The 25,619-nt window shown below is 43.5% G+C and overlaps 6 protein-coding genes across 8 annotated transcripts in view; 4 read left to right on the forward strand and 2 right to left on the reverse strand.

Moving 5' to 3' along the window:
- The first annotated feature begins 7,250 nt into the window (after positions 1–7,250).
- On the forward strand, positions 7,251–9,123 carry LOC129583901 (bifunctional endo-1,4-beta-xylanase XylA-like). The gene is made up of 5 exons (XM_055475931.1): positions 7,251–7,410; positions 7,575–7,748; positions 7,931–8,099; positions 8,375–8,635; positions 8,827–9,123. The coding sequence occupies exons 1-5, from the start codon at positions 7,324–7,326 to the stop codon at positions 8,856–8,858; spliced, it is 723 nt and encodes a 240-aa protein (XP_055331906.1). The 5' UTR covers positions 7,251–7,323; the 3' UTR covers positions 8,859–9,123.
- A 437-nt stretch (positions 9,124–9,560) lies between these two features.
- LOC129583900 (uncharacterized) lies at positions 9,561–11,240 on the forward strand. Of its 2 annotated transcripts, none has more exons than XM_055475929.1 (3): positions 9,561–9,645; positions 9,947–10,143; positions 10,326–11,240. In XM_055475929.1, exons 2-3 carry the CDS (start codon positions 9,961–9,963, stop codon positions 10,947–10,949), a joined length of 807 nt encoding a protein of 268 aa, XP_055331904.1. In that variant the 5' UTR covers positions 9,561–9,645; positions 9,947–9,960; the 3' UTR covers positions 10,950–11,240. The 2 variants fall into 2 exon arrangements, with proteins under 2 accessions (XP_055331904.1, XP_055331903.1); XM_055475928.1 differs by lacking the exon at positions 9,561–9,645 and adding an exon at positions 9,656–9,823 and having other exon boundaries at positions 10,326–11,239.
- Positions 11,241–13,364: 2,124 nt separating this feature from the next.
- On the forward strand, positions 13,365–15,092 carry LOC129584116 (uncharacterized). The gene is made up of 3 exons (XM_055476222.1): positions 13,365–13,506; positions 13,637–13,830; positions 14,092–15,092. Exons 1-3 carry the CDS (start codon positions 13,446–13,448, stop codon positions 14,722–14,724), a joined length of 888 nt encoding a protein of 295 aa, XP_055332197.1. The 5' UTR covers positions 13,365–13,445; the 3' UTR covers positions 14,725–15,092.
- A 336-nt stretch (positions 15,093–15,428) lies between these two features.
- LOC129584054 (ly6/PLAUR domain-containing protein 1-like) lies at positions 15,429–19,056 on the reverse strand. Of its 2 annotated transcripts, XM_055476153.1 has the most exons (4): positions 18,957–19,056; positions 17,519–17,892; positions 17,102–17,242; positions 15,429–16,348 (listed from the first exon to the last, which is right to left on the reverse strand). In XM_055476153.1, the coding sequence occupies exons 2-4, from the start codon at positions 17,619–17,621 to the stop codon at positions 16,107–16,109; spliced, it is 486 nt and encodes a 161-aa protein (XP_055332128.1). In that variant the 5' UTR covers positions 17,622–17,892; positions 18,957–19,056; the 3' UTR covers positions 15,429–16,106. The 2 variants fall into 2 exon arrangements, with proteins under 2 accessions (XP_055332128.1, XP_055332129.1); XM_055476154.1 differs by lacking the exon at positions 18,957–19,056 and having other exon boundaries at positions 17,508–17,633.
- A 294-nt stretch (positions 19,057–19,350) lies between these two features.
- On the forward strand, positions 19,351–21,617 carry LOC129584126 (uncharacterized). The gene is made up of 3 exons (XM_055476238.1): positions 19,351–19,688; positions 20,343–20,807; positions 21,148–21,617. The coding sequence occupies exons 1-3, from the start codon at positions 19,595–19,597 to the stop codon at positions 21,447–21,449; spliced, it is 861 nt and encodes a 286-aa protein (XP_055332213.1). The 5' UTR covers positions 19,351–19,594; the 3' UTR covers positions 21,450–21,617.
- A 192-nt stretch (positions 21,618–21,809) lies between these two features.
- The window catches only part of LOC129584109 (protocadherin Fat 3-like), a 31,004-nt gene continuing 27,194 nt past the window's right edge, over positions 21,810–25,619 (reverse strand). Inside the window, 6 exon segments of the mRNA XM_055476213.1 lie at positions 21,810–22,116; positions 22,210–22,338; positions 22,572–22,691; positions 22,759–22,977; positions 23,661–23,913; positions 23,980–24,038. Coding sequence (XP_055332188.1) covers positions 22,042–22,116; positions 22,210–22,338; positions 22,572–22,691; positions 22,759–22,977; positions 23,661–23,913; positions 23,980–24,038 — 855 coding nt within the window. The 3' untranslated portion in view covers positions 21,810–22,041.

Raw genomic sequence — 25,619 nt, forward strand, 5'->3', positions numbered from 1 at the left:
GGCCGGTGAACGGTATTTTGGTATTCTAATAAAACATACAAATGACCTTTTTTTTCCCCAAATCAGCTGTTTTTTTGCGCCAACGTAGGCCCAGCGCGGGCTCCAAGTGCGTCCGAAATAACACGTCAAAATGTCTTCCGAGTTGCGCAACCAATGATCCAGGGTCCGGTCACCTCGGCAAACCCGGCGACCAGGCCTGGATGTATTGGGTGGCCTTTTGTGGGGTTCGTGCGAGCCTAAAACTGCCGACTCATTGCGCCAGCAAATTCTTATTTAGAACTGGGTCTACTTTGTACCTGTCACACCAAAATTTCCTTTGTATCAAAGTTGTTTTCTGCCAATATATCAACGTAATGCCGTGCTGATTTCGGCCGGAAGTTTGTGTGTGTGTGTTAGAGCGTAGAGGCTGCACTCATCCTATATATTAAAGCAGAACCGTGATTCCGGAACGCTCCTGCCTCCAAAACGTTCTGATTGGCCAGAAATAGCCTTACGTTTCTAATTGGCCAGAACCAGCCTGGCGGCTTTTAAGCTTTTGCAACTCTTTAAACTTGTGCTTTTACGCACTTACTAAGTTTCCGAAACTTAGTACCTTCACCTATAAAAACCTTCGCCTGAAAAACCGGATTCCACCTTTCAAAACACAAGTTTCGAGTGCCTTAACAAACCTTGCGTTACCCACCTTTTTAAGCCTTTGGTAACCGAAGGCACCGCGTGCGGTACCCACCCTATAAACGATTGGTAACCGAAGATCACGCGTGCGGTACCCGCCTTATTAAGCCTTTGGTCAACGAAAGCCTCTTAATTTTTAAGCCATTGGTCACTGAAGACCTTTTAGGCCTTTGGTCACCGAAGGTCACGCGTGCGGTACCCACCCTTTAAACGATTGGTAACCTAAGGCCACGCGTGCGGTACCCGCCTTTTTGAGCCTTTGGTCACCGAAGGCCACGCGTGCGGTACCCGCCTTTTTGAGCCTTTGGTCACCGAAGGCCACGCGTGCGGTACCCGCCTTTTGAGCCTTTGGTCACCGAAGGCCACGCGTGCGGTACCCGCCTTTTGAGCCTTTGGTCACCGAAGGCCACGAGTGCGGTACCCGCCTTTTGAGCCTTTGGTCACCGAAGGCCACGCGTGCGGTACCCGCCTTTTTGAACCTTTAGTCACCGAAGGCCACGCGTGCGGTACCCGCCTTTTTGAGCCTTTGGTCACCGAAAGCCACGCGTGCGGTACCCGCCTTTTTGAGCCTTTGGTCACCGAAGGCTACGCGTGCGGTACCCGCTTTTTCAAACCTTTGGTAACCGACGATTACGCATTATTTGTCCACGCTTTTAAGCGTTTTGTAACAGAAGAATTTTGGTTTAACCCGTTTCTTTATACAGTAAATGTATTCCCTTTTCAATAAGACTTATTTAGCATATAAAACCGTTTCACTTCGATTCATTTAGCATAAAGAGCCCAGCCGACAAGAACCGCCTTTGCACTGCAGCGCGGCGCGTAAGCGCCGCGCGCTGTGCTTGTCTTAACTATTAAGACAGAGCTGTCTGTCCGTAACGCTCCCGCCTCCAAATCGCTCTGATTGGTCAGAGCCAAAACACTTCCCAAATGAAGTGAACCTACTGAACAAACTCACAAACTATAGTGAACCTGCTGAACACACTTACCAAACAAAATGAACCAGCTGAACCCAACCAAAATCTTAGTGAACCAGCTGAACCCAACCAAAACCTGACTGAACCAGCTGAACTAAACCGAACACCTAGAGAACGGACTTAACCCAGCCGAAACCTTGCTGGACCAGCCGAACCCTACCTAATCTTCAGAGAACCGACTGAACCCAATCGAGAAGTTAGCGAACCGACTGAACCCAATCGAAAAGTTATTGAACCAGCTGAACCCAACCTGGACGTCACTGAACTAAATGAACCCAACCAAAAACATTAGTGAACCGACTAACCCCACCTTAAAAGTTATTGAATCAAAAAAACCTAACCTAATCCTTAGCAAAGCGACTGAACCCAACAAAAACATTATTGAATAAAATAAACCTAATCTAATCCTTAGTAAACCGCTTAGCGACGTGACGTAACCACGGTAGAGGAAGCGCAATAACATTGCCACGCGAGAGTTTGCAACAAAACGTTACCCCGCGAAAGCACGCGCAGTGACGCTACCACTCGAGAGCAAGCAACGAAACGTAAGCACGCGAGAGAAAGCTACGTAACTCTATTGCAGAGAGGAATTAGCGTAATTTTACCACGTAAGAGTAAGTGGGGTAACGTACCACGCTAGAGTAAGCAACGTAACGTTACCACGCGAATGTAAACTAAGTAATGTTACAACGCGAGATTTAGGAGCGTACAGTTACCACTCGAGGGTAGGCAACGTTAGGGTTGCCAGTGAAGTAGCGTTAAGTAGATAAAGATACGTAAATCTGTTACTCGGAGTAATCTGTGTGACCCTACCATTCGAGAGTAAGTGGCGTAACGCTACCACGCTAGAATAAGGTAATAACGTTACCACGCGGAAGTAAACCAAGTAACGCTACCACGTGAGTGTTAGCAGCGTAACGTAACCACGAGAAATTAAGCAGAGTAACGTAAGAACGCGACCGTACGAGACATAACGTAAGCACGGGAGACGAAGCAGCGTAACGTAAGGGCGCGAGACAAAGCAAAGTAACGTTACTGCGCGAGAGCAAGTTGCAAAAATCTTTGCCACGCAAGATTTAGAGCGTAACGTTACTCACACGAGAATCTACGTAACTACTACGGAAAGCTACGTATCTTTATTGCAGAGGGTAACCAACGTAACGTTACCGCATGATAGCTTAGCGGCGTAACATTACTACGCGAGAGATAACGGCGTAACGTGATCGCTCGAGAGTAAACGGCGCAGTGTCATAACGCGAGAGTGCATGGCTATGCTAGCGGTCAGGTATATGAAACTGTCTGCGCTAAATATTTTGCGTAAAAACTAAACACACTGCACAGTAGAGTTAGTGTTTTAGTTTAAAAGATTAACGTGATCCATTTAAGGACGCCCGCTAAGCTTTGAAATGCTACCCTTTTATTAAATACAAACTACAAATTAATCCAACTTCGCTGGATCCGCGGCGCGTAGCGCCGCGGTCGTTGCTAGTATGATTATTAAACAAGAATTAGTTACATGAGAAAATTTGTAAAACTAATGACCTTTCCGTCTTTTTTCGGCAGCGTCGCCACAAATGGTCACGGCTGTACTGTCGTTAGAGGACAGAAAAAAGTTTACGAAAATGAGCTACTGTTAATTCAGAAACATTTAATACACTTGCGAATTATTACATCATGTGGCTTACGAAATGTGCTGGTCTGCTAATTAGGCACGATAACTGCTAATTAGGAACGATAGCGATAATAAAGGTTATGTTTGTATTTTGAAAGAAAAGTTGAATAAATAGCCGAGATCACCATGCACCACCTCATGATGAGCCTGGTAGTTCACAGTTAACACCAATGTTTTTGCATGCATGTTAACACCTGTTTCGAGCAGTGCGAACAACAGCTTCACAGCACAATGCACATTACGATCCGGCGCCATCGGGGTGTCCGCCACCCCAGTGTTCCACATCACAGACCACATTGTCTGCATTCTAGAGTATGTCTTTCGTATGTACCATCAGTCAATCACGGCTGTCAAAAAGTTCTTCAAGTCAAGCTGGGGTGGCGGACAGCGCCGGACACCCTGCTTTCTATCAGCATCAGCATTCGACAGTGACGTTCGGTCAGACACCTCTTGTCATGTAACGGGGTGTCCGACACCCCGAATTTATGCTTTTGCATGGACCACACTATTCAGCTGCAGTGCTTTCATCAAATGGGAAGCTGTGTCAGCAGTGCTTCGGACCGGGTGGCGGCCACCCGATAATCAAACAGCCAACATTCTGCGTACCAAGTAATATTGGTATGCCGCACACTCTGGCACCACGACCGCCACATTCCGCGGGGTCACATCTCTCATTAGTACTACCAAAAGTGCATGTTCACCGAAGCCGAAAGCAGCAGCATGACCTGTCGGTGCCGAATGCAAACCGATATCCTCCACAACGGAACCTGCGCCAACCCTAGCAATCCTTTGAGCTGCAACTCAGCCACACCCTGCCCCGTTCTGGCCGACGGGGGCTACTCCTATTGCCTGGAGGAAGGCAACGGCCAGCTGCTTGATGATTTCGAATTTCTCCGCAGCGGAGTTGAAGGTCTCAGTGGCCAAGGTGGCAATGTACTGGCGCCCGACCCGTTCGCTTGGGAAACTTGCGGCGCCGCCGCGAATACCAGGGCGGTTGACCAGGAGAAGCCGATCATACTGTAGATAACTGGACGACGTGTCCACTGGGCGTAGTGGTAAGGGAAACAGATGGCAACGAAACGGTTTATACCGATCATCAAATCAGCATAGTCGATTGACGGCTGTAGAGCCGTGTACACGAACATGGACTTGGTGCAATAGGATGGTATGGCGGCTAGGGAGAATGGAACACCTGTGAAAGTTTAAGGATAGTGCTATCTTATCCCAATTAAAAAACTACCGGTATGTTAATGATATTCGTTGTACTCTGCTACTGCTGTTTACACTATCATAATTAGATAGGACCCATGATGGGTGCCCGACACCGCACGTCGTAGTACCAAGTTTTGGTACAATGGTATAGCGCAGTGCCTGATTTATGTACCTGGGTAGGACTGAATGATGAGAGGTATGGCGATCCCGCATTGAAGAACGACTTTAACCAGCAAACTGACCATCAAACAACTGGATCCGCTGAGCGATGCTTGAGAGCGGAAGATCATCGCAGTCAACAGGATGCCGGTAACTGTGCCGACAGCACAGCTCGCCACCATTGCGCCATACCAGATAAACTGCTCTCTTTCGTAAAGTAACCAAACCGGGCGAAGAGGTAACGTTGCGTTGCTGTTGGTTTCGTTCGTCGGAATAAAAACTTTCATGAGTGATGCTGTCAGCTGGCGAGACATGCTCCGGATCCTTGAACTTATGCGTCCTCCGCTTTGTGTATTTGTTTAATCAGCGGTAATATTGGCGACCTGGTGATAATCGGGATTTTGCTGCACACGGCCGAGATTGGCATAAAAGAGACGATTTCCGCTTTACGCAGGCGTTGTCCACATAAACTCACAAAGCTAAAGTTAATAAAATTGTACAAGTACAGTTAGTTGTTCGTTTACGGTATCGATATGAACCAAACGGTCAATCGGTGGGAGTGATAGCTGTGGGAGATACACCTTAAAGGTCACACCCAGAACTTCCCAACGTTAACAGCTGTTGCTTTTTAATCGTTTTCGGTGGGATCCGGTTAATTAAAAGGCCACGAGCGAAAGATACGTTTTAATTTTCTGTAGAAGTTGAACGTGGACTAAGAAATTTTATTAGAATGTAATTATATAAAAACGTTGCACGTCTGTCCCATTTGAAGAGGAATATATGTATATTGACAATGGTTAAATCTGTCATGCGTGCGCAAGGTGATCATGTGTTATTTCTTCAACTGAATCTACAGTACGTATATTGTGATCTATAATATCAATATCTAATGTGCTCATTAGCGTGCCACCGTTCACGTTGTGCGGTCATGACAAGAAACCGCCCGGTATCGGGATGGTGTATTAATTTTCACCTTGTTACTCCGCTAACCGAAGCGCACTCGCGCATATAAACAAAAAGGAGAAATCATCAATTATTGGGGTAGGTGGGCTGGAGCCTGGAGGCAGTGGCTAAAATGGGATTCGCGATTCAGCAGATTTATTCGATTTCATCTAAGCATATCTAAAAATCGATGATTGTTCCTCGTTATTTAAGCATTCCCGCTTCCAAGATCAATGTCATAATTTTGTACCGTTTGACGCAACGGTCAAAACTTATTACGGACTAAAACAGTAGTTACAGTACGTAATCAATACAAGTTGTCCGGTTGACGTACGTAGGTTAAATCGTATTGCTTTGATCCTAATTCCTAATGATCATAATTCCTGACATTGAATAGGAGAATTCAATGATTGTCAAAATACAACCGGTAAAGTTTTACTGTATAGTATTTTGGAGCTGTATTTTAGATCACACCGTATGTACGCTTGACCTTTTACATCGGTTTAACAAATAGTACGAGTAGGAATGATTTGTACGACTACTGTATTGTATAATTGTAACCCGTTACGTTACGGCCTATTTGAACGATCTTTTTGCATACTTTAAGCACTAAACTCTCCAACTGAAAACACAAATGCAAGCTCATAATGCTTGTGATAATACTGAGTAACTGCAATCAGGATTATCTGCCACTAACAATAAATACTGCCTCAGCAGATTTCAGTAGCACCAACTATAAAATTTTAAAGTAATGTCACCTGTATACTCTAAGAGTGCCAGTAAAAATGATTAGTAATTTGGTATACCGGTGACCAGTGCAATACGCGTTCCGTGGGGGATATATCAACACAGTGCACATATGCTTAAATCGGGTTGAATGCTGCGGTAAATTTCCTGAATATACTTTGTAGAATACAAGAGCACGAATAACTGAAATTACAGTAAATGTTATTTTGTTCCTTGCATCAATTTCTCGGCTTCGCACCCTAAATTGCTGCGCCGGATTTCTCCGGATTTTTGCTTAAAATTTGTATTGTTTAGAACAAAATATTAGAAATTACTGATTACTGTACAATGAACAGTTCACATATGTTTCCGTTTCATATGATTGTATATTCACCCTAATTGAAGCAGTGTGCCCGCGCTTGCTTTTTTTGTTTTTTTTTATGACTATTGCCTGTTAAAATATGCCTAAGTACATTGATCCACAAGCGTACTTTGTGTTTTGTCGTTAACCCCTTTTTTACAGATTTCTCGAAAATTTTGCGGACTAATGCACAACAAAACAGAAATCACTGCGTTCGATTGCAGTTACACTAGGCAGTTGTCCCCTGGAGCGATATCGATGAATCGCCGATGATCACCATCGCAGCTGTTTCATAATGCAAAGGTGCACTGTACAAAGTCAAGGTGATGGGGATTTCCCGGTTTACACACCAAGCAAGTACGCGAGCCACTGGAAGCACAACCACATTCAGACTATGTACGAATAATGTCTAAGAATTATCGCGAACATCAAAACACGTGTAACCAAAACACTGGAAAATTCAGTGTGGGCATTTACCGGCATTCAGCGATTGTAGTGTCCCTACGAGCTATATAAACGCGCTGCTTCATCATCCATTTCACATTGAAACTCTAACAATTTGCAAATTTAAACGATTTACTTCGTGTGAAACTTAATCTCTGAAAATGTCGTACAACTATCAATATCAACGCGAATCGGACCGCGACGGAAACCAGTATCGCAAGGAGCAATACAGCAGCAACCGTAACGATGTACGTAAAGCTCGTTTTCGTTGCTCTATGTTATTGGGAACAGTTCCCATTTTAACTATATTCTGAAAAGTTGATAGGCTAATCTAAATAATTTTGTAGCATAAAGTTAACGAAAAGCGTTGGGGTGTGATAGTCATACAGTCTTATTCTTATCTATATTTCAGGATCGCGATAATCAGCAGTCGTATCGTACTCAGCAAGTACACAGCAGCCGCGATTTCGACAACAACCGCGACAACTGGAATAAGGACTCCAACACACGCTATCAGCAGTACAGCAGCAGCAATCGCGACTGGAAGGGCGATGCCGACGACAGCTACATGAGACAAATCTACAGTGTAAGCAATGCATAATAATAATCTACAGTGTCAATGCATAACAATTATATATGCCAATCGTATACGTATAAGCCGTTAAAAGATATAATATATTGCGTATCCCCTGGTTTTTCTCAGATAATCAGCAGCGAGTTGAAAATTTCATTTTTCAAATATGGTATATGTATGTTTATTGTTTACAGCGCAACCAGAACCAGGGTCAAGGTTACAATCGCGACCGTGTCGACCGTGACCGCGATGGAGATGATCTACGTACTGAACGCAAATACTACTGGCAGCAGACCAAAACCTTCCACGATGACCCAACCCAGAACGAGCGCTCCAGCAACTTGTACGGAAATCGCAATGAACGTAAGCATAAAACTGCTATAATGATACAAAGGTGGTTACATTTGGAATTATTTTGATTTTATTGAGCCAAAATACATATATGTCACTTAATTACACCTGTTTGATTTCTTCCGCATTGCATAACTTCTGTACGTCCATTAATACATATTACACTGCAAATTTATTCAAGTTTCAAATTAAATGTTTTCTTGCTTAAAATTTGCGATTTATTGGAACGTACTCGTACAGAAAGTGTACATAGGCGATAAAAATCTGATTGCGTTGTTTTGTGGTAGTGAGTTATGGAGGAAGTCCGCAGCAGTACAACCAGAACTGGCAGCAGTCGCGCCAGTGGGATCAGTGCAATCAGGACCAGTGCAACCGCGGCGGCTGCAGCTGGGGCAACAAAGAGTGCAACCGCAGCCAATGGCATGGTCGCAATGAGTGCGCTCGTGGAGGACAACAGGGTCAACAGCAGTACGGATACGACAACCGCAACGAATACTCGCGCCGCTACGAAACTGACGGCACTCAACAGCGAAACTACCAAAGCCAAGGTTCGTTACGTTACAAGTAAATGCGAAGGGAAAGATAATGCCGGAATAATTTAATACTGAAACGATGTCACAGAATTTTGTGCTGCTGTAAATAAGTGTATATATATCTGTATGCTAATCGTTTCATGGTTAATTTGTTGTTTTATTAAAAGGAGGTGATTGTTTTTAACCTGTTTATTTTATTTTTGCAGGTCGTTGGCAGGACCAGAGCAGCCGCTTCTAAATCCTCCATGACTCAATCTCGAACGCTTAACACGATACACAATGTAATTATGATAATTTTTTGATTTTTTTAGAATTAACAAATTCTTTTAAATGGTGGTGGCGATTACTCCGTATTCTACAGCACTTTATTGCGAGCGTGAAGCTTGATTGACTTTAAATTAACATTTGATGACGAATTTGGTTTCGTTCAGTGTTACTCTAACTTTTCTGTAGTCTGAGTTCACTGTTGAGCCTGCAACCGATTATTAAAACGTTATTTCTGCCATTCGACGCGATTTATTCCAAGAGTTTATAACTCACGATCAGCAAATCAAAGTATTGTACATACATATATAGTCACTAATTCTACAAAGAAAGAGTATTTATGTTTTTGATTTGCACAAAAAAGTTAGCTGTTCTAAATTGTAGGATATATATTACATACAGAGATGTATTGTTGTAATGTACGAAATTCGTGCAAAAGATCAGAATATTATATACAGTAACTCACCAGACAAGACGATAAATAATATACCGCGGTTTTGCAGACACATGCTGCACAGATAAAATTAATATGTAACTTTATCTCTGCTTCATTAAAAATCTCTTAGTTTTCTTCTTTTTTGTACATTCGGCGCAAAGGTCAATCGATTACAACGATCTAATCCAATGCAAAAATCCAAACAAATTCTGGCAATAACATTATAATTTAATCCGGAATCCACTCAAAAAGCGCGCAAGTGCTCATCAAACAGATCGTATCGGGTTGCATTCTCGGCGCTATGCATGCCTGGATGCTCGATTTGGTAAGTAATTATGATCAAAAACTGATTATCCACTGGAACTTTTATAATACGTCGGATATCGAATTTTTTCTATAATTATTTCGACCTAATGGTCCGCTTTTTGACAAAACACATTTTTCCATAATGAAGCAATTCAAAATGCGGTGCTTTCTGTTTGGAATTTTGGTGGTTGTGACAGGTAGGTAGGCAAAATAAAGAACATGCATACATACAATATACTGGAGCAGTGCAAACTGCAAAGGTGTGCCGTAAAATGTGCAAAAAATGGAATATGAAAATAATGATGCTACGGTTTTCGCAGAGAGTGCGACGGATATGCCTGGATACCCCCAGTTTGACGGAACATTGATGACTGAACGAGAATGCAACAGTCGCCCAAGGAACAGTTGCTGGTTTAACGACATCAGCTGCTTATATGGAAGTATTTCGCAGAAGATCACTAAAAACGTCAAAGAGACGGTGACGGATTTAGAATGTCAGGATGGTGCCAGTGTCCAAGTAAGTACAAGTAGAGACCCAGTAAATGTGCCTGTAACCAGTATTAAAATATCGGACATTCATACCTTTACCGTAAGCAAGATTTGCTGTATATAAACGGCTTTATCCGAAGCTACTGAAACTTACTTAATATTTTCCTGTGTTTATCGTTTACTTGTTATCGTTTTATGTGTTTTTTACAGGAGTTCTTGGATGCAGCCAGCAGTATAGCAACAAATAGTCCTAACCGAGCAGTTGCGGTTCACCTAAACGGCAAAATCACTAACCAGACATTTGCGCATATGCTGGATCCGATCAAAAATCAAGTGATCGAATTAACCTTTAGCGACTTTTACAACCGTCACAAAAAAGTCGCCACGTCCAAAATCGGTGCTCTGCCGTTAGCGTATTTGCTGCACTTGAAATTTGAGTACGGTCGCGATCTCGTCATCCGAAAGCAGGACTTTGTGACCTTTACGTATTTGCGCCGCCTGGAGTTTTATCGGTCGTCCATTGCGTCCATCGAGCGCGACACCTTTACCGATCTGGCCCAATTGCGCTCCTTTCAGCTGGAGACCGGTTACGAAGGCCTTTTGGGATACGAAGTAATTATTACTAAGGAAAGCGAGCTGTGTGACGATCCAGCATCGTCAGACATTAACCCCCTGCACTGCAATTGTGAATATGTCTGGTTGCGAAACTGGCTGAAGGCCAATCCCCATCTTCGCAAGGAAAGGGCCGAAGGAGAACTGTATGTCGTTGGCAACCATCCGAGCGCGGAGGCCAAAAAGCAGCCCTTTATTCTCGCTGCTATTGGCTGCTCATAGTGTTTCTCCCCGGCGTTTGTGATTTGGTTGTACTTGAGAAATCAGCGTAAACTGCTGTTGGTCCTTACAGCCATCAGTTTCTGCTTAACCGATTAGTAAATAGCCTATCAGCTACCGGGTGTTATTACCGGGTATTTATGTTTTTTATGTAGCAACAACAGGTATGTTGCCTCGTTTAGCCAACTACTGACCTTTTTCTTGTGACCAGCATCATATGCGATACGCACGCAATTATGTAACTATACGGCAAGTAACAAGCGGGAAGTACGTAACTGAGACAATCGACGTATGTTCCTTGATTGCGTAAATACGCAAACTACTGGTTGCGTACTCGTGATATGTATATCATAAACATACTATACAACATTAAAATAATTTGTATACACATACATTTAAGCCGATCAGATTGCCGTAGTCCGCAGATATCGATGCTTGGGAGCTATAAACACTGTTTTCCTTGCTGACAGAGTGCAGTCCCTGAATTCTACTTGTATGTAGTTATATGTGTTCCAAAACTGCTCGTGATTGATAGCAGGAGAAGTAGTAAGTATTAGTAGAGAAATTAAAATTAATACGGTCATCACGGTTGACGGAAGTAAAAATGAACTTAAGTACATAAAGCATTACACCTTTTATCAAGCCGTTAGGCGACAATTTTCATGAACATGCGGTGTGTGCACTGGAAAAAGTGCAAGAAAAGTGCAATGTGTCTAGTACCTTTGGCATATCTTTGGTAACCTTTCATTGACTACATTGAAGTAGCTTTTGCTGCCTCATTTAACACACTGCGCGGGTGGATCTTTAATGGACAATAACCGCCAAGATAACAATGATTGCAAGCGCCGGTACACTACCTGAATTTGAACTACACTACCTGTAACATTTAAACAATAAAAAACAACCAAAATCTCTATCCAAAACAGCCGTGGCATTTCCTTTAACAACGGCCAGGCTGAAACGCTACTTAAGTTAAGGGAAGCAGTAGGACGCACTTCTCCAGTTAAGTCTCGAACTTTACGGCCCATGAAATGCAACAGTTCACTCAGAGCGGGGTCAGATACTCCCAACGTCTCAATTAGTGAAGGATAAAAAAGTTTCTATTTCCCAAGAACGAATATGTCCGGCGTTTGGAATTTTCTGCAAGCTGAGCAACGTGTCCAAGTTCCTCGAGCTGCCGGTGACATGCGAGTCTGCGACCGTGCACTAACTGGTTACATCGCACACCAGCGGTTTCCCTTGGCGGACAGGAATCAGCGTCATCCCGTCGGGCCATTTCCCGTCCTTAGACTCCTTACTCGATAAGCCGTTCGGTTTCAGTTGAGAAGGAAAACCGGCGCTTTCACAACACTTCTTGGCAATGCTGCTCATTTCTTTGTGCCGCGCTTATCGTTCTTTGGTTGACTTATTGCAGGATAAACCGTGGTGACCGTTAGACTTTACCTTTACTTGCTTAACACATGCGACGCAGTTGTGCGCCACCACCACTGCAATCCAAACCGCAATGCAACACCGATTCTAACATTGTCGTCTCTGAGGAACGTTCCCCGATATGGAGCGGGCAACGTATTCAACCAAGCTCCAGAGTCTCTGTTAAGCGCAGCCAATAAGACCGCTCTGCCCCGGTCGTTTCCTTCCGGCCCGGTGCGCAATGCATCTGTAGCTGTAAGCCTGTAACGCCATAATCGCCGAAATCAAAGCTACACATCGTGTCCGTTAATTGCAAGACGCAGCCGCGGGAGCACTCGTCCAGTGGCAACGGCAGGAAGCAGACTGCGATGATGGGCGGTGTTTATCATTATACCCGCGTATATAACTGATTTTTTTATTTTTGCAGGTCGTTGACAGGACCAGAGCAGCTGTTTTTAAATCCTCCACGACCCAATCTCTTAAAAGACATACAGTAATTATGTTTATTTTTTAGGTTAACTGGCGAGCGAGTTTTTTTTTATATGGTGGTGGTTATTTTACATGTGTACTTACTCTGTAATTGTTGTACTGTACGATACTCATATGAGTCATATCTAGTCTAAAAATTACAAGATGATGATGATTGTAATAAAGGGTGTTGTTGCAATACACGTGCTGTACAGATGATTACGAGCAAAGTCATATACAGATACTCTCTCTAGCGACAAAAAACTAAAAAAGCTACCGTCAACTGATGAAGCAAAGGAATGCCAACCAAGCGGCTTTGTTTCTTTAGCTTTTATCTTTTTTTTTCACATTAAAGGCAAAGAACCAAACAAATTATGGCAGAAACATTATAATTAACCCTGACGCCAATCACAAAGCACACTCATAAATATTCAAAAAACAGATTTTATCGGTTTCCAAATTTTGCGTAGTGCATGCCTGGAAGCTCGATTTGGCTGGTGATTGCAATCTGTAAAATCAAAAGTAAACCATCCACTGAAACTTCTGGTACTTCTTATTGCATTTTGACTGTAATTGTTTCAGCTTCGTGGTTCACTTTTTGACAAGACATATTTTTCCACAATGGAGCATTTCAAAAAGCGATACTTTCTCGTTCTGGTTGGAATTTTGGCGGTTGTGACAGGTATGCAAAGTAAAGAACACACAACATTGAACATGATATCACTGGAGCAGTGCAAAGTTGCAAACTGCAAAACAGTGTTGCAAAATGAGTGAGGAAACTCTGAAAGTACGAAATGAACGGTTCATGACAGGAACCGCGCCGGATATGCATGCATACCCACAGTTTGACGGCAGACAGATGACCAAGCTAGAATGCACCAATCGCCCAAGGAACAGATGCTTTGATGACGGCACCTGCTTATATGGAAGCATTTTGCAGCAGATTGTTAGAAAAGTTGAACAGACGGTGGTCTTTTTGGAGTGTCAAAATAACGCCAGTGTCCAAGTAAGTAACAATAAGTAAAAGTAGCGACGCAGTCAGTACTTTGGCTGTAAACTGTAAACACTAATAAAATTAACGAACATTCATACTTATACCGTAGTCTACGGTATCAGTACTTGTATGAATGTTCGTTACTGTATATTTACATCTTGTCTATGGTCCGCAGACAAGATGTATACTTAATAATCGGCGATATCCATGACTGCTGAAACCAGTTACCCTGTATTAACCGTGCATTATATATTATGATGTATCCTTTATTAGGAGTTTCTGGATACAGCCAGCAATATAGCTGCAAATAGTCCTAACCGAGCAGTCGTGCTTCACCTAACTGGCAAGATCACCAACCAGACGTTTGCGAATATCGTGGATCCGATAAGAAACCAGGTTACCGAATTGATCTTTGACGATAGTGAAAGTCGGCGCGAAAAACATGCCACGTCCAAGATCGGTGCTCTGCCGTTAATGTATCTGCTGTACTTGAAGTTCGCGAACGCTCGTGATCTCGTAATCCAAAAGCGGGACTTCCTGAACTTTGCTTATTTGCGGCGGCTGGAGTTTTATTTGTCGTTAATCGCATCCGTCGAGCGCGACACGTTCACCAGCCTGCCCCTTCTGCGCTCGTTTCAGCTGGAGAGCGGCATGGAAGACCGTCTTGGATACCCTTCAGACGAAGTGATTATTACTACGGAAAGCCTGGCATGTCGCGATCCAGACTCATTCTACCTTAACCCCTTGCGCTGCAACTGTACCTATGTCTGGTTGCGAAACTGGCTGAAGGCCAATCCCCATCTGCTCAAGGAACGGGCCGAAGGAGAACTGTATATCATCGGCAACCACCTCAGTGCGAAGGCCAGAAAGCAGCCCGTTATTCTAGCTGCTATCGGTTGCTCATAAGTCATAGTGTCCCCGCTCTGGCGTTTGCGATTTGGTTTTTACTTGTTTTAATGCTTACTGGCTACTGCTATCACTTTCTGCATAACTATTAGCTATTTATGTTTCTGCACGGTATGACTCACAATTTAGCCGGTGACTTACTTATTTCTTGTCCCGCATCGTGTACTACGCGCATGCAGTGAGACAAGTAAACAGTAGTTAGTGTTTAGCATAACTGCTTTAGTGCGATGTGTTGATTGGCACAAGTTAATCTATTGTTCCACATTCATGATATTATACACTTATTATACACTTGATACACACTTGATTCGATGAGATGATCGTGTTTCCATGTGCAGAAATAATGGGCAGATTGCGCCTAGGCACTCTTGCACGAATCTCTTTTTTGGGGCTTTTGTTCTACACCTAACGATAAGTACAGTACCAGCCACAAGAAGTGTGACGATTTTTCGCCTGTACACGTTTACTGTGCCACCTTCCAGCTTCTTGGAAAACGTATTTGTAATTAATAGTTCGACAGCCAGATGCAACTGATTTTCCTTTGCAAGGAGGCACAGTAATGATTAGTCAATTTAGCGCCTATATAATATGTGTTTAAACTATGTATTCTCGTGATTAAGTAATAGCAACCGCAGTTGATAAAGGCGGCATTTGCATCCTTTATTGTGCACCCTTAGAGACAAATAATACTTTCAGGGGGTACGAACACCAGAAAGCGTGCGATGCTAAAGCGTACTAACAAGTAAGTTATTTTGACATACGAGTATCTTTGGTAACCGTTAAATTATCAAGCTTTGTTTGCCTCAATTAAAAAATTTCGAGTATTATATATATTATGTACGCAGTTGCAAGCCGAGTAACGGAATTACTACGAAATCAAGGATGGTTGTAGCAGAGAAATCGGAAACAAGCGGTAACCCATTCCACTACTTAACGCTCAAAGGGCAGCAGCTTAAGAGTTCGTAGCGGTTAAACGGTTTTTTGTCTTGGGAACGTGTACACGATATTATGTATTGTAAATTTGTGATAACAGAGTGCGGGAAATTATTAAGCAGTGAATCCTTAACTGGATGTTGTTTTGGCCCGTTTGTGGGATAAAAGTAATTATAAAAAGATACTCGTACAACAACAGCAGCTGCTTTCGAAACATCGATATCGCCAGCAGACAGGAAAAGTGCCACGTATGTGGTCCCGGCACTGCTAACTCGTATTAGTGCATTGACAAAAATTTGTATACGATTTCTTCCGTATCAGTGCACAATGCAGCTGCAGCTAACGCCGTAATCAGCGAACTCAGAGCTACACATCGTGTCAGTTAATTGCAAGACGCCGCCGCGGGCGCACTCGTCCAGTGGCACCGGGCAGGAAGCAGACTGCGATTATTACAGCCAGAGGAAGACTAAGAGCGCCGCCGTCGCAGCGCTAGCCGGCACGGGGAGGCGTCCGAGCTCACTTCCGGCGCGGTTGGTGTTGCAGAGATCGTGGCTATCACAGCAGCTGACACAGGCCCACTCGTCAGTCTCATTGGCATCGCAGGCCGCGTACTCGCTCAGCACACGCCGCTGCGTCCAACACGCTTCCCGTTTGCTGCACAACTTACTGATCTGCATCTTCCCTACGTCACCTAACAAAATTCAGACTCATGTACAGTATAGCTTAATTTCTAGATCTTTGTTTTGTGAGTTTAACTACAACTTGCAAAATTTAAAGCAAAACATGCAGTCAGCATGTACTAGATATTAAAGTAGTTAATTATATGCTAACGGTAAGGTTATTGATGACGTATTAATCTGTGCAAGGCAAGGTGCCTATTTTAAACGAAATGTATTAGAATAAAAAGCGGTAAAAAAGGTAATACGATAAAATCTAAAAAGATACCGGCAGAAAGGTAGCTGGTAAAAAATATTTACCGTAATAAATAAAAATATATCCATGTGGTACAATCTAGCGTTGAACACCATTTTGACAAATAGCTTAGAATTTACTCGATCAGCTGCATTTTACGGAAGCGTTCTACGAAAAGCCAGTACACTACGCCGCAAGCATGTACGAGTAGATCCTGAAGGTGGCGTGTAGTCGTGTACCTTATGCTAGTAATACCCAATACGTTTACAAGTCACAGTTGTAAAAATAAAAATTTTTTAAACAAAGAACAGTTTGCATTTATGTTAATATTAAAGTTCTCAATACTTCTGCAGCGGCATGTTTAAGATTATCGGATTAGACTTCAAGTTAGGAGGTAAACTAATTTAACAAATACAGTATACAGCTTGGAAGAACTTTAATGAAATAAATCTACGCAGCAAGCAAAAATTGTTTAGCAAAATAACTGGTGTTGTGGATCGATTACAATCGGTACAATGACCTTTACACGTACTGGAATAGCGAATCATGGTCATGCAGGTGTCGTACGTAATCGGGCATTGCATGATATTTTCCGTTCCATTACATTCCGAATTGAGATGAACCACATCGCAAACGAAACACTGGATCCCATAACTTGCCGGGATCATCCAACCTGCAACAGCCAAGCCCAAGTTATACCGGCACCGCGATATCGGTACATCTGCATCATGCATCGTTACTCAGCTGGAACGGTTGCATGCGCCAGAAAAAAAGGGTAAAAAATTAACGCACGAGTACATAGTTGAAATATTCTTGATTCTGGGCACAAATAAATTGAATATGCGGGACATACCGTTTCACACAAAATACTAATTAACTGCATATCATCACATTATTATGCCTTAATGGGATAACGGGCCTGATGCTGACATTCGTACCGGTTACATACATAAAAGACCGATCCACAACGATGCGTAGACGCCGAATAATGCAGGAAACGTCGCAGTATTTACGACTGGCGTTGATGGCTTAATAACGTTATCCGGGCGCATTGTGCTTCCATATTGGTTGTCAGCGGAATGGGATGCGGATAGCTCGCACTGCTGTATTCAACCGACTACAAATGCATAGAGTCTGCAGCGGATCAGCCACAGATCCACTTGGCTCCCATGCACCAATCCCCCGCTCTCAGCTTCAACTGGAGAATAGCGCGATCAAAAATGAAATAGCCAATTTGTCCGCTGAATGGCATCCTCTCGTCGCCGGTGGCTGCAGCACTAAATTAAGCCGGCGACACTCGGCGCATACATAGTCCAATCTGCTCTGCAACGTAACTTATGGTTAGAAAAAGCGAAAATGTTGGTTTGTGTGCTGGTAATTATTTTGGCCGTCGATCGATGGGAGTGGCATATATCTCTACAGTATATGTTGTCGGCCTCTCCAGAGATTTTTATCCGTGACAGATTGGCGCGCCAAGTGTTGCTGTACTGTGTTTACTCTGCACTTCTTACGCCTGTGTATGTTGCATCGGCAAGCCGGACGCCGCAACCGGCACTCACGGCATTCATGCTCGAGCGTAATTGGATTGTTAAGCATTTTCAGCGGATGTGGATGGGGATGTGGGGGATGGATGTGTCAAGAATTTCGGATCGACTTTAATCATCTGGATGGAGAATGCGTGTGTGCAGCCGGGTCACTCTCACTTTACGCAATGCTCACTTCCGCTGCATATATATCGTGTTAACTTTGTCTGTTTTAGTTTGCAAGGAGCGTCTAGTACAGTTGTGTTATACATACAGATATACGGCATCAACAGAGTAGTCGCCTTTAAACTAGCTTTGCACATTTTTTACAAAGTAGCCACCGGTTTCAGATTACGAAAACAGTTTTTTGCATCAACTTACAAAAAACGCACAATTTGTTAGTTCTTGTAAAATCACAACGTAGCTCTCATCAAAGATAAACCATTGCTCCTGTGCTTGATTGACAATATAAAACTTTTATTGTAACATATAATTACCGACCGAAGCGAAGCGAAGGTCCTCTATGTTCAAGAAAACGGGACTTCTGTCGGTCGCGTCGGTCACGCGTTAATAATTTTAAATAAATTGGGAAAAGAATGTTGAAAATTACTTTTAGTTACAAAAAATACTATATGATAATGGAAAACCTGTTAATATAAAACATATATTTTTACAATTTCTTTGAAAACTCAGTAAATTTATTGAATCTATGTTTTCGCTTTGCTTCGGTTTTTCAGTGCTAATCAACAGCGGTGCACTTCCCTAGTAACTTTAGACGTAACGAAGCAGAACCGATGAGCATGGTTGTATAACATCAAAATTGTTTAGCTTTATGACATGGGAAGTTGATAGCGCACTGCTTACAAGAATATCCCCGTTATCCATAACGCAATAATATACCGCTTTGCATATAAGAATATGTTGTCGAAATTTACAGGCCTGACAATTTGGCGGAAGAGAAATACTGCAAGCATACTGTATCATATTGTTCTTCATACCTATTGCAACCGGAAGTATTGCAGTGCATTTTATAATAATATGGGTACTTGCGCTATTGCACCTTCTCCACCAGATGTGTTCTATATATCATGCATCTCGGTTAGGAGAATGAGATAACACGCTATCAATATTCTTTTGTTAAGGCATTGAGTAGGTGCTTAGGCGTTAGGTACACCACAATAAACGTCGATAAGATATAAAATAGCCATAATAGTAGCTATTCATCTGCTTCGATAGATCTGCATCTGTACCGCTGAGAAGTTCAACACCATCGTTACTTCCCTAGCACTGTAAGCGTCAAATATTGTACGTATTGCAAAGTATCATAGCTTCTTTGGAAGTACCATCTGATTTTGGTCGAAACCATCGGTACAGTATTGTACAGACTGTACAAACGTACATCCCGTGGCGTGAGATCTGAAGAAGCTTGAAAAGCTTTTATTACTACGGCGTTAGTTTGTGGATCTTTCACTTTTTGAGTGTCATAACGTTGCTGATTCACGATGAACTTCAGCGTTTTATGCCTGCTGGCTTTTTGCGCTACTAGCGTATATGGATTGGACAATGGCCAATCGTCTGTCAGCACCTTACGAGAACGTGAGAAAGTTCAATGCAATTTGTGTAAAATCGCTTTGTCAAACTTAAGCACAGGTCAAGTTTTTACTCAACTACGCTATTATTAAAATTTACGACATTAAAAATTAAGTGCACATGAAAGCTGGAATCATTTCCTGATGACGTACATGTCATAAAAATACAATCGTATAATTTAATGGAAACCGACGCATGTACACGCGCGATACAGGCTTCGAACAATTATTGTAGTGCTTCGAAAAGTTTAAGTTCAAATGCTGCAAGATACTTCAGCTAATTCCAGGCAACCCCACAAAACAGCAAATCTTCGCGGGAGAATTACTATCGTCCGTTTTTCTTCTTATGTTAGCAGTAGTTGCAAAATTTATGGTCGCAGCTGAGTGGAGCACAGCTGTGCAACAGAATATACGTCATATAGATATATTATATATGTACATAAATTTCGTAGTTACATACTTTGCAACTGCGGTACTTGTATGCAAAAATATTGAAGTAATAGTAAGATTACAAGTGTAATGTAGGAAATAACTGAATCCAACTGTACAAGTGCATGAAGACTGCACCATAGGAGTCGTTTCTGGCACTTTTATTAGGTAATCCGTATACATCTTGGCTATTTTGCAAGCAAAATGTCAAACTGCGACCTCAAAATTATAGAAGCGGATTCGCTGTGGAACAGCGCTCGGATTACGGTGCACAACCTGAACGTTCCACCGGTAGACAAACAACTCGCCAATTCCATTTTGGAACACATCATCCAAACAGCCCAGAACATCATACAACACATCCAAGCGATCCTTACCGACAACCAAAACACCGCCACCACTCTGCAAAATCAGCTGCAGATGCTGACCAATGAGCTGCACGGTGCAGCCAATCAGGACGCGACCAGTCGCAGCGTCATGGCTCTGCGCTCATTCGTGGAAGTGTACTCCGTAACGGAAAGTCTGAAAGCCAAGAACAGCCCGCTGACACAAGCCATTGTCGACCTGATCAACCAGTTCAATCTCGAGCACCAGATCACCGGCACACTCAGTAACACGGTCATCCAGATGGTCGCTGGAATTATCCACAGTCTGGGATTCTCGCCTATGGCTCAAGGCGCTGTCAGCGCTCTTCTAGGTACGCGAAAGCTTTCTTTAATTCTAGTTATTCGGCAGCCGAATTCACTGTTTAAGGCAAAGAATGTATAACATTCTTTGCCTTAAACAGTGAATTCTTAAGTTTAACTTCATCAGTAGCAAACGTGCGATGGTATAGTCGAAAAGGTCATCAATGCCATATTATGTTACTACAAAGCGCTGTCAGCGCTCTTTTAGGTTATAAAAAAATTTAGTTAAAGTCCTGCTTATCCGGCAGCCGAATTTATTGTTAAAGCATGTTTTTATATTTAAGTTTGCTTTGATCGGTACAGTACTCAAAAGTTTGAAAAGGTCATCGATGTCATAATGTTGGTGTACAGGAGAGGATTTAGCCCACTTCGTTTTCGAGCAATTCCAACTGGGCGCAAGGTCTTCTGGAGATGCGCAGCATAGACTGTCCCCCATTGCCGACATGCTCCAGCAAATGAGCCAAGCCTTGACTCCAGTACTGCAGCAGATGCAGGAGTTGGTCCTCCAGGTGGTGAAGGACGTTCTCCAGGAAATATACGCCAACGCGGCACCAGTGGTCAGCGATTTCCTTAACGCCTTTCAGAGCACACTGAGCGTTCCCAGTAATCAGTTATACCAAAAAACTGTGCAGCGCCTTGCCAAAGTGTTTTAATTTCGCTGACACTCTGCAAGTTTCGGTTCGTTCGTATCGATTCAAAGTCGGTTGAATTTTATGTTAAATTTGCGAGATTTCAAGAATTTGAAGTGATGCGGGTTTAAGCGGAGATACTATACTTCTACTTTATGTACGAGTATGCATGTTAGTGATATACGAGTATGATTTTACATGTGTGAAATGGCGATGTCCAGTACCCAGATGGCCAGTGCCATACCGTTAGCATTGGTAGAAGAAAGCCACACATCATTATGTATAAATATCGTTGTGCAGCAATCGCAGTGTAGTGGCTCGCTCTGCCCTCCATTGTCCTGCACGAGTATTAACTATTAAGTCGGTGATTAATACGAGTTACGGTAGAGAAAGCGTTATAATCTTTTCTCCATAAACCAAGATTTTTTTTAACAAACAGCATTATCATAAAAACGAATATTACATTGTATACTACTGGAGAAGTTGACAATAAATAATCGTAATGCGCTTCTGAAGGTAACATATCACGTTAATAGTACAAATCAATGGAAATTAAAGATCTCTGTCAGTCAAATACAACGGTAAACAGCATACATGTATTTCTTTGGACATGGTTTTAAACAATGCTCAGCTGCACCGTTGTGCTGCTGCTTCGCCGGGGCGTTCCCCCATCCACCGCCAGGACCACCAACTGCAACACAAATTCCGCTCGTGTTACCAACGAACATACCACGGAACGGGAAACCTCATGCCCTCCGGAAGTGCGCTGAAATAATTCACCTACCGGTAAAGTTCGTCCTCTTAGAGAGTCTATCGGACTGGAGATGATCAGTTCACCGGATGGCTCCATTCGGAAGAATGGATTGACGCCACCATCGGGTGCACGATATTCCACCACCATATTATTCGGATACTAAAAATTATTATTAGTTCCAGTAAAACATACAGGAGTATTCGGTAAGATTTTCTTATTTTTACAGCACTAGTTTACTGCTTATCTTGATGTTTTATATGACTGTAAATTCAAGTATATTCGTTACGGCATCAAAACGATACCTCGGCAGGTTAGGGAAAACGCCAACAGACTGCGTTTTCAGACTGTGTTCACTGGTAAATTTCGAACTGTTTTGTATGATGTATTTTTACCGTTCTATCGTGGTCTTGAGCATGAATGCGCATAACAGCGGTACTGGGCACTGTCGACGCCGGAATCGTTACCGACGCCGACGCGGACCCGTCAAACACTGGCGATTCATCGTTCTCATCCTGGAAAAGAAGACAAACATGCCTATACGAAAGTACCTCGTAGCCGTTAGACTGGTATACACAGTACCAGGATATTGATAAACACTGTCGTATAAGCATCCGGTGCGGTGCGATTGTCATTCAGCGTTCCCACAACCAGAGTGGTGTCGGACAGCGAGACCGTTCCTTCTGCATCCATCGGGGCTATCGAGCGTATACTACCAGTCAAAGCGTCCACGGAAAACCAGTTGGAGTTACCGGATTTGAGGGTGTAACCTTTGTTAGGATTACTAGCGGGAAAACGTGCCTGCAGCGATATCCAAAGAGAGACCTTTGTACATGTGCAACGTAAAAAGTACTGTACATGTACGGTAATCAACTATATTACTCTATAAACTGCTTCTCTATAGCAGACATTCAAAATTCTCAGAGCGGTACTGCGCATTGTCTAAATCAGTTCATCGTAACAAAGCGTAGAATAGTGGCTCAAACGATTCCTTAATCCTTCTGTCATCGTGTTTCATTTAAAATGGAGCCGTAATGTACATTTGTTACAAAAACTACTATACTCAGGGATCTTTTCGACAGGCCTTCCACAAATTTTTGCCTTTCTTACGATTAACAACGACCTTGTTGTGCAGTCAGCAGGTTTATACCACGGTAAGCATCTTGCAAACAGTACAAGGTATTCTAATCAATGGAGTCTGTCCACTATTTGTAGATGACGGTATGAATTTACATATGCCTATAAAATTCAGCCGTACTTTACTGAACCTCTGCCATTCGCGGCATTCGGCGTATTGTTTTGCAAATGGCTTGGTTTTCTAAATCGAACGTTGTACCGAACGCGCTAAATCGCATCAGTTTAATTATTTACACACCTAGTACCCAGCCGCCTGCAATAATGATACAAAGATAAATCTCACGAAACTACTATTACTGCAAGTGCGAAGGCGCAGGGACACTTTACGGATCGCATGTTTGACGTACCGTCACTCTGGTGATTTCCGTTCCAGCCGGGCTGTTTTCCCGCAGTCCCGCGCAATAATATTGTTGTTCAAAGGACGGTGCTGTCACTCCGCTGGCATCGTTGGGACACAGCACGTTGATGGTGACCGTTATGGTGGTGGTCAATCGCGGTGCGCCGCCGTCGGCAATCAAGACCGGCACAAAGCGGACAGCCGGTGCCGCCGGTAAGGGCCGAACGAGGGTCAGCACTCCTGCTGCCGAGATGGAAAATTCGCTAAACAATTCAGGTGTTTCATATTGTTTTTGAGAAAACGAAGAAAGTATGTACTGCCAGACGTACGGCTGCGAATCCAAGCGGAATGATAAGGCGGCATTCTGTCCCGCATCCCGATCAAAAGCCTTGCAAAAAATAATTCTTACTACACAATGTCGAGACAAATAATATCGAGAAATGTAGCACGCAAAATTAGTACGTCAAGAAAGTTCCTATCAATTGAGAGAATGTCTGAGTTAGGACATTAGCGAGAACTTGGTTTAAACCAATAGAACCACCAGTGAACCACCAGTGTACAAATATACTTCATGACAGCACGTCTCTCCCTGCACTCACCCCACTTTGCTTAAACCCAGTAAACCAAGAGAACCACGGTGAACCACCATTGAACCACCAGTGAACCACCGGTGAACCAACATTTCCTTGTACCGTACATCTCTCCCTGCACTCACCCCACTTTGCCTGAACCCAGTAAACCAAGTGAACCACCATTGAACCACCGGTGAACCACCGGTGAACCAACATTTCCTTGTAGCGCGCATCTCTCCCTGCACTCACCCCACTTTGCCTGAACCCAGTAAACCAAGTGAACCACGGTGAACCACCATTGAACCACCGGTGAACCAACATTTCCTTGTACCGCACATCTCTCCCTGCACTCACCCCACTTTGCCTGAACCCAGTAAACCAAGTGAACCACGGTGAACCACCATTGAACCACCGGTGAACCACCGGTGAACCAACATTTCCTTGTAGCGCGCATCTCTCCCTGCACTCACCCCACTTTGCTTGAACCCACTAAACCAAGTGAACCACGGTGAACCACCATTGAACCACCAGTAAACCACCGGTGAACCAACATTTCCTTGTAGCGCACATCTCTCCCTGCACTCACCCCACTTTGCTTGAACCCAATAAACCAAGTGAACCACGGTGAACCACCATTGAACCACCAGTGAACCACCAGTGAACCAACATTTCCTTGTACCGTACATCTCTCCCTGCGCTCACCCCACTTTGCTTGAACCCAGTAACCCAAGTTAACCACGGTGAACCACCATTGAACCACCGGTGAACCAACATTTCCTTGTAGCGCGCATCTCTCCCTGCACTCACCCCACTTTGCTTGAACCCAGTAAACCAAGTGAACCACGGTGAACCACCATTGAACCACCAGTAAACCACCGGTGAACCAACATTTCCTTGTAGCGCGCATCTCTCCCTGCACTCACCCCACTTTGCTTGAACCCAGTAAACCAAGTGAACCACGGTGAACCACCATTGAACCACCAGTGAACCACCGGTAAACCAACATTTCTTTGTACCGCACATCTCTCCCTGCACTCACCCCACTTTGCTTGAACCCAGTAAACCAAGTGAACCACGGTGAACCACCATTGAACCACTAGTGAACCACCGGTGAACCAACGTTTCCTTGTAGCGCACATCTCTCTCTGCACTCACTTCACTTTGCTTGAACCCAGTAAACCAAGTGAACCACGGTGAACCACCATTGAACCACCAGTGAACCACCGGTGAACCAACGTTTCCTTGTAGCGCACATCTCTCCCTGCACTCACCCCACTTTGCTTGAACCCAGTAAAACATCGCTTTATCGTGCTTTCCGCAACCGTCGGCACCCAAAGCCAGGGGCGTAGGGAGGTGACGGGCCAAGGGGCCGTGGCCCCCGCCCCCAAAAAGGCCAG

The sequence above is a fragment of the Paramacrobiotus metropolitanus genome, unplaced genomic scaffold, assembly GCF_019649055.1.
Source record: "Paramacrobiotus metropolitanus isolate TYO unplaced genomic scaffold, Prichtersi_v1.0 Parri_scaffold0000012, whole genome shotgun sequence".
Lineage (NCBI taxonomy): Eukaryota > Metazoa > Tardigrada > Eutardigrada > Parachela > Macrobiotidae > Paramacrobiotus > Paramacrobiotus metropolitanus.

Coding starts and splice junctions, on each gene's coding strand:
- LOC129583901 (XM_055475931.1), top strand. CDS start 7,324: ATGTCGTACAACTATCAATATCAACGCGAATCGGACCGCGACGGAAAC. Junction 7,749..7,930: donor ACATGAGACAAATCTACAGT/GTAAGCAATGCA, acceptor TATTGTTTACAG/CGCAACCAGAACCAGGGTCA. Junction 8,636..8,826: donor GCGAAACTACCAAAGCCAAG/GTTCGTTACGTT, acceptor TTATTTTTGCAG/GTCGTTGGCAGGACCAGAGC.
- LOC129583900 (XM_055475928.1), top strand. CDS start 9,769: ATGAAGCAATTCAAAATGCGGTGCTTTCTGTTTGGAATTTTGGTGGTT. Junction 9,824..9,946: donor AATTTTGGTGGTTGTGACAG/GTAGGTAGGCAA, acceptor CGGTTTTCGCAG/AGAGTGCGACGGATATGCCT. Junction 10,144..10,325: donor AGGATGGTGCCAGTGTCCAA/GTAAGTACAAGT, acceptor TGTTTTTTACAG/GAGTTCTTGGATGCAGCCAG.
- LOC129584116 (XM_055476222.1), top strand. CDS start 13,446: ATGGAGCATTTCAAAAAGCGATACTTTCTCGTTCTGGTTGGAATTTTG. Junction 13,507..13,636: donor AATTTTGGCGGTTGTGACAG/GTATGCAAAGTA, acceptor GGTTCATGACAG/GAACCGCGCCGGATATGCAT. Junction 13,831..14,091: donor AAAATAACGCCAGTGTCCAA/GTAAGTAACAAT, acceptor ATCCTTTATTAG/GAGTTTCTGGATACAGCCAG.
- LOC129584054 (XM_055476153.1), bottom strand. CDS start 17,621: ATGCGCCCGGATAACGTTATTAAGCCATCAACGCCAGTCGTAAATACT. Junction 17,243..17,518: donor GTTGTGGATCGGTCTTTTAT/GTATGTAACCGG, acceptor TGGCTGTTGCAG/GTTGGATGATCCCGGCAAGT. Junction 16,349..17,101: donor GACCATGATTCGCTATTCCA/GTACGTGTAAAG, acceptor GAATTTTGTTAG/GTGACGTAGGGAAGATGCAG.
- LOC129584126 (XM_055476238.1), top strand. CDS start 19,595: ATGAACTTCAGCGTTTTATGCCTGCTGGCTTTTTGCGCTACTAGCGTA. Junction 19,689..20,342: donor TGTCAGCACCTTACGAGAAC/GTGAGAAAGTTC, acceptor TCAAAATTATAG/AAGCGGATTCGCTGTGGAAC. Junction 20,808..21,147: donor CGCTGTCAGCGCTCTTCTAG/GTACGCGAAAGC, acceptor GTTGGTGTACAG/GAGAGGATTTAGCCCACTTC.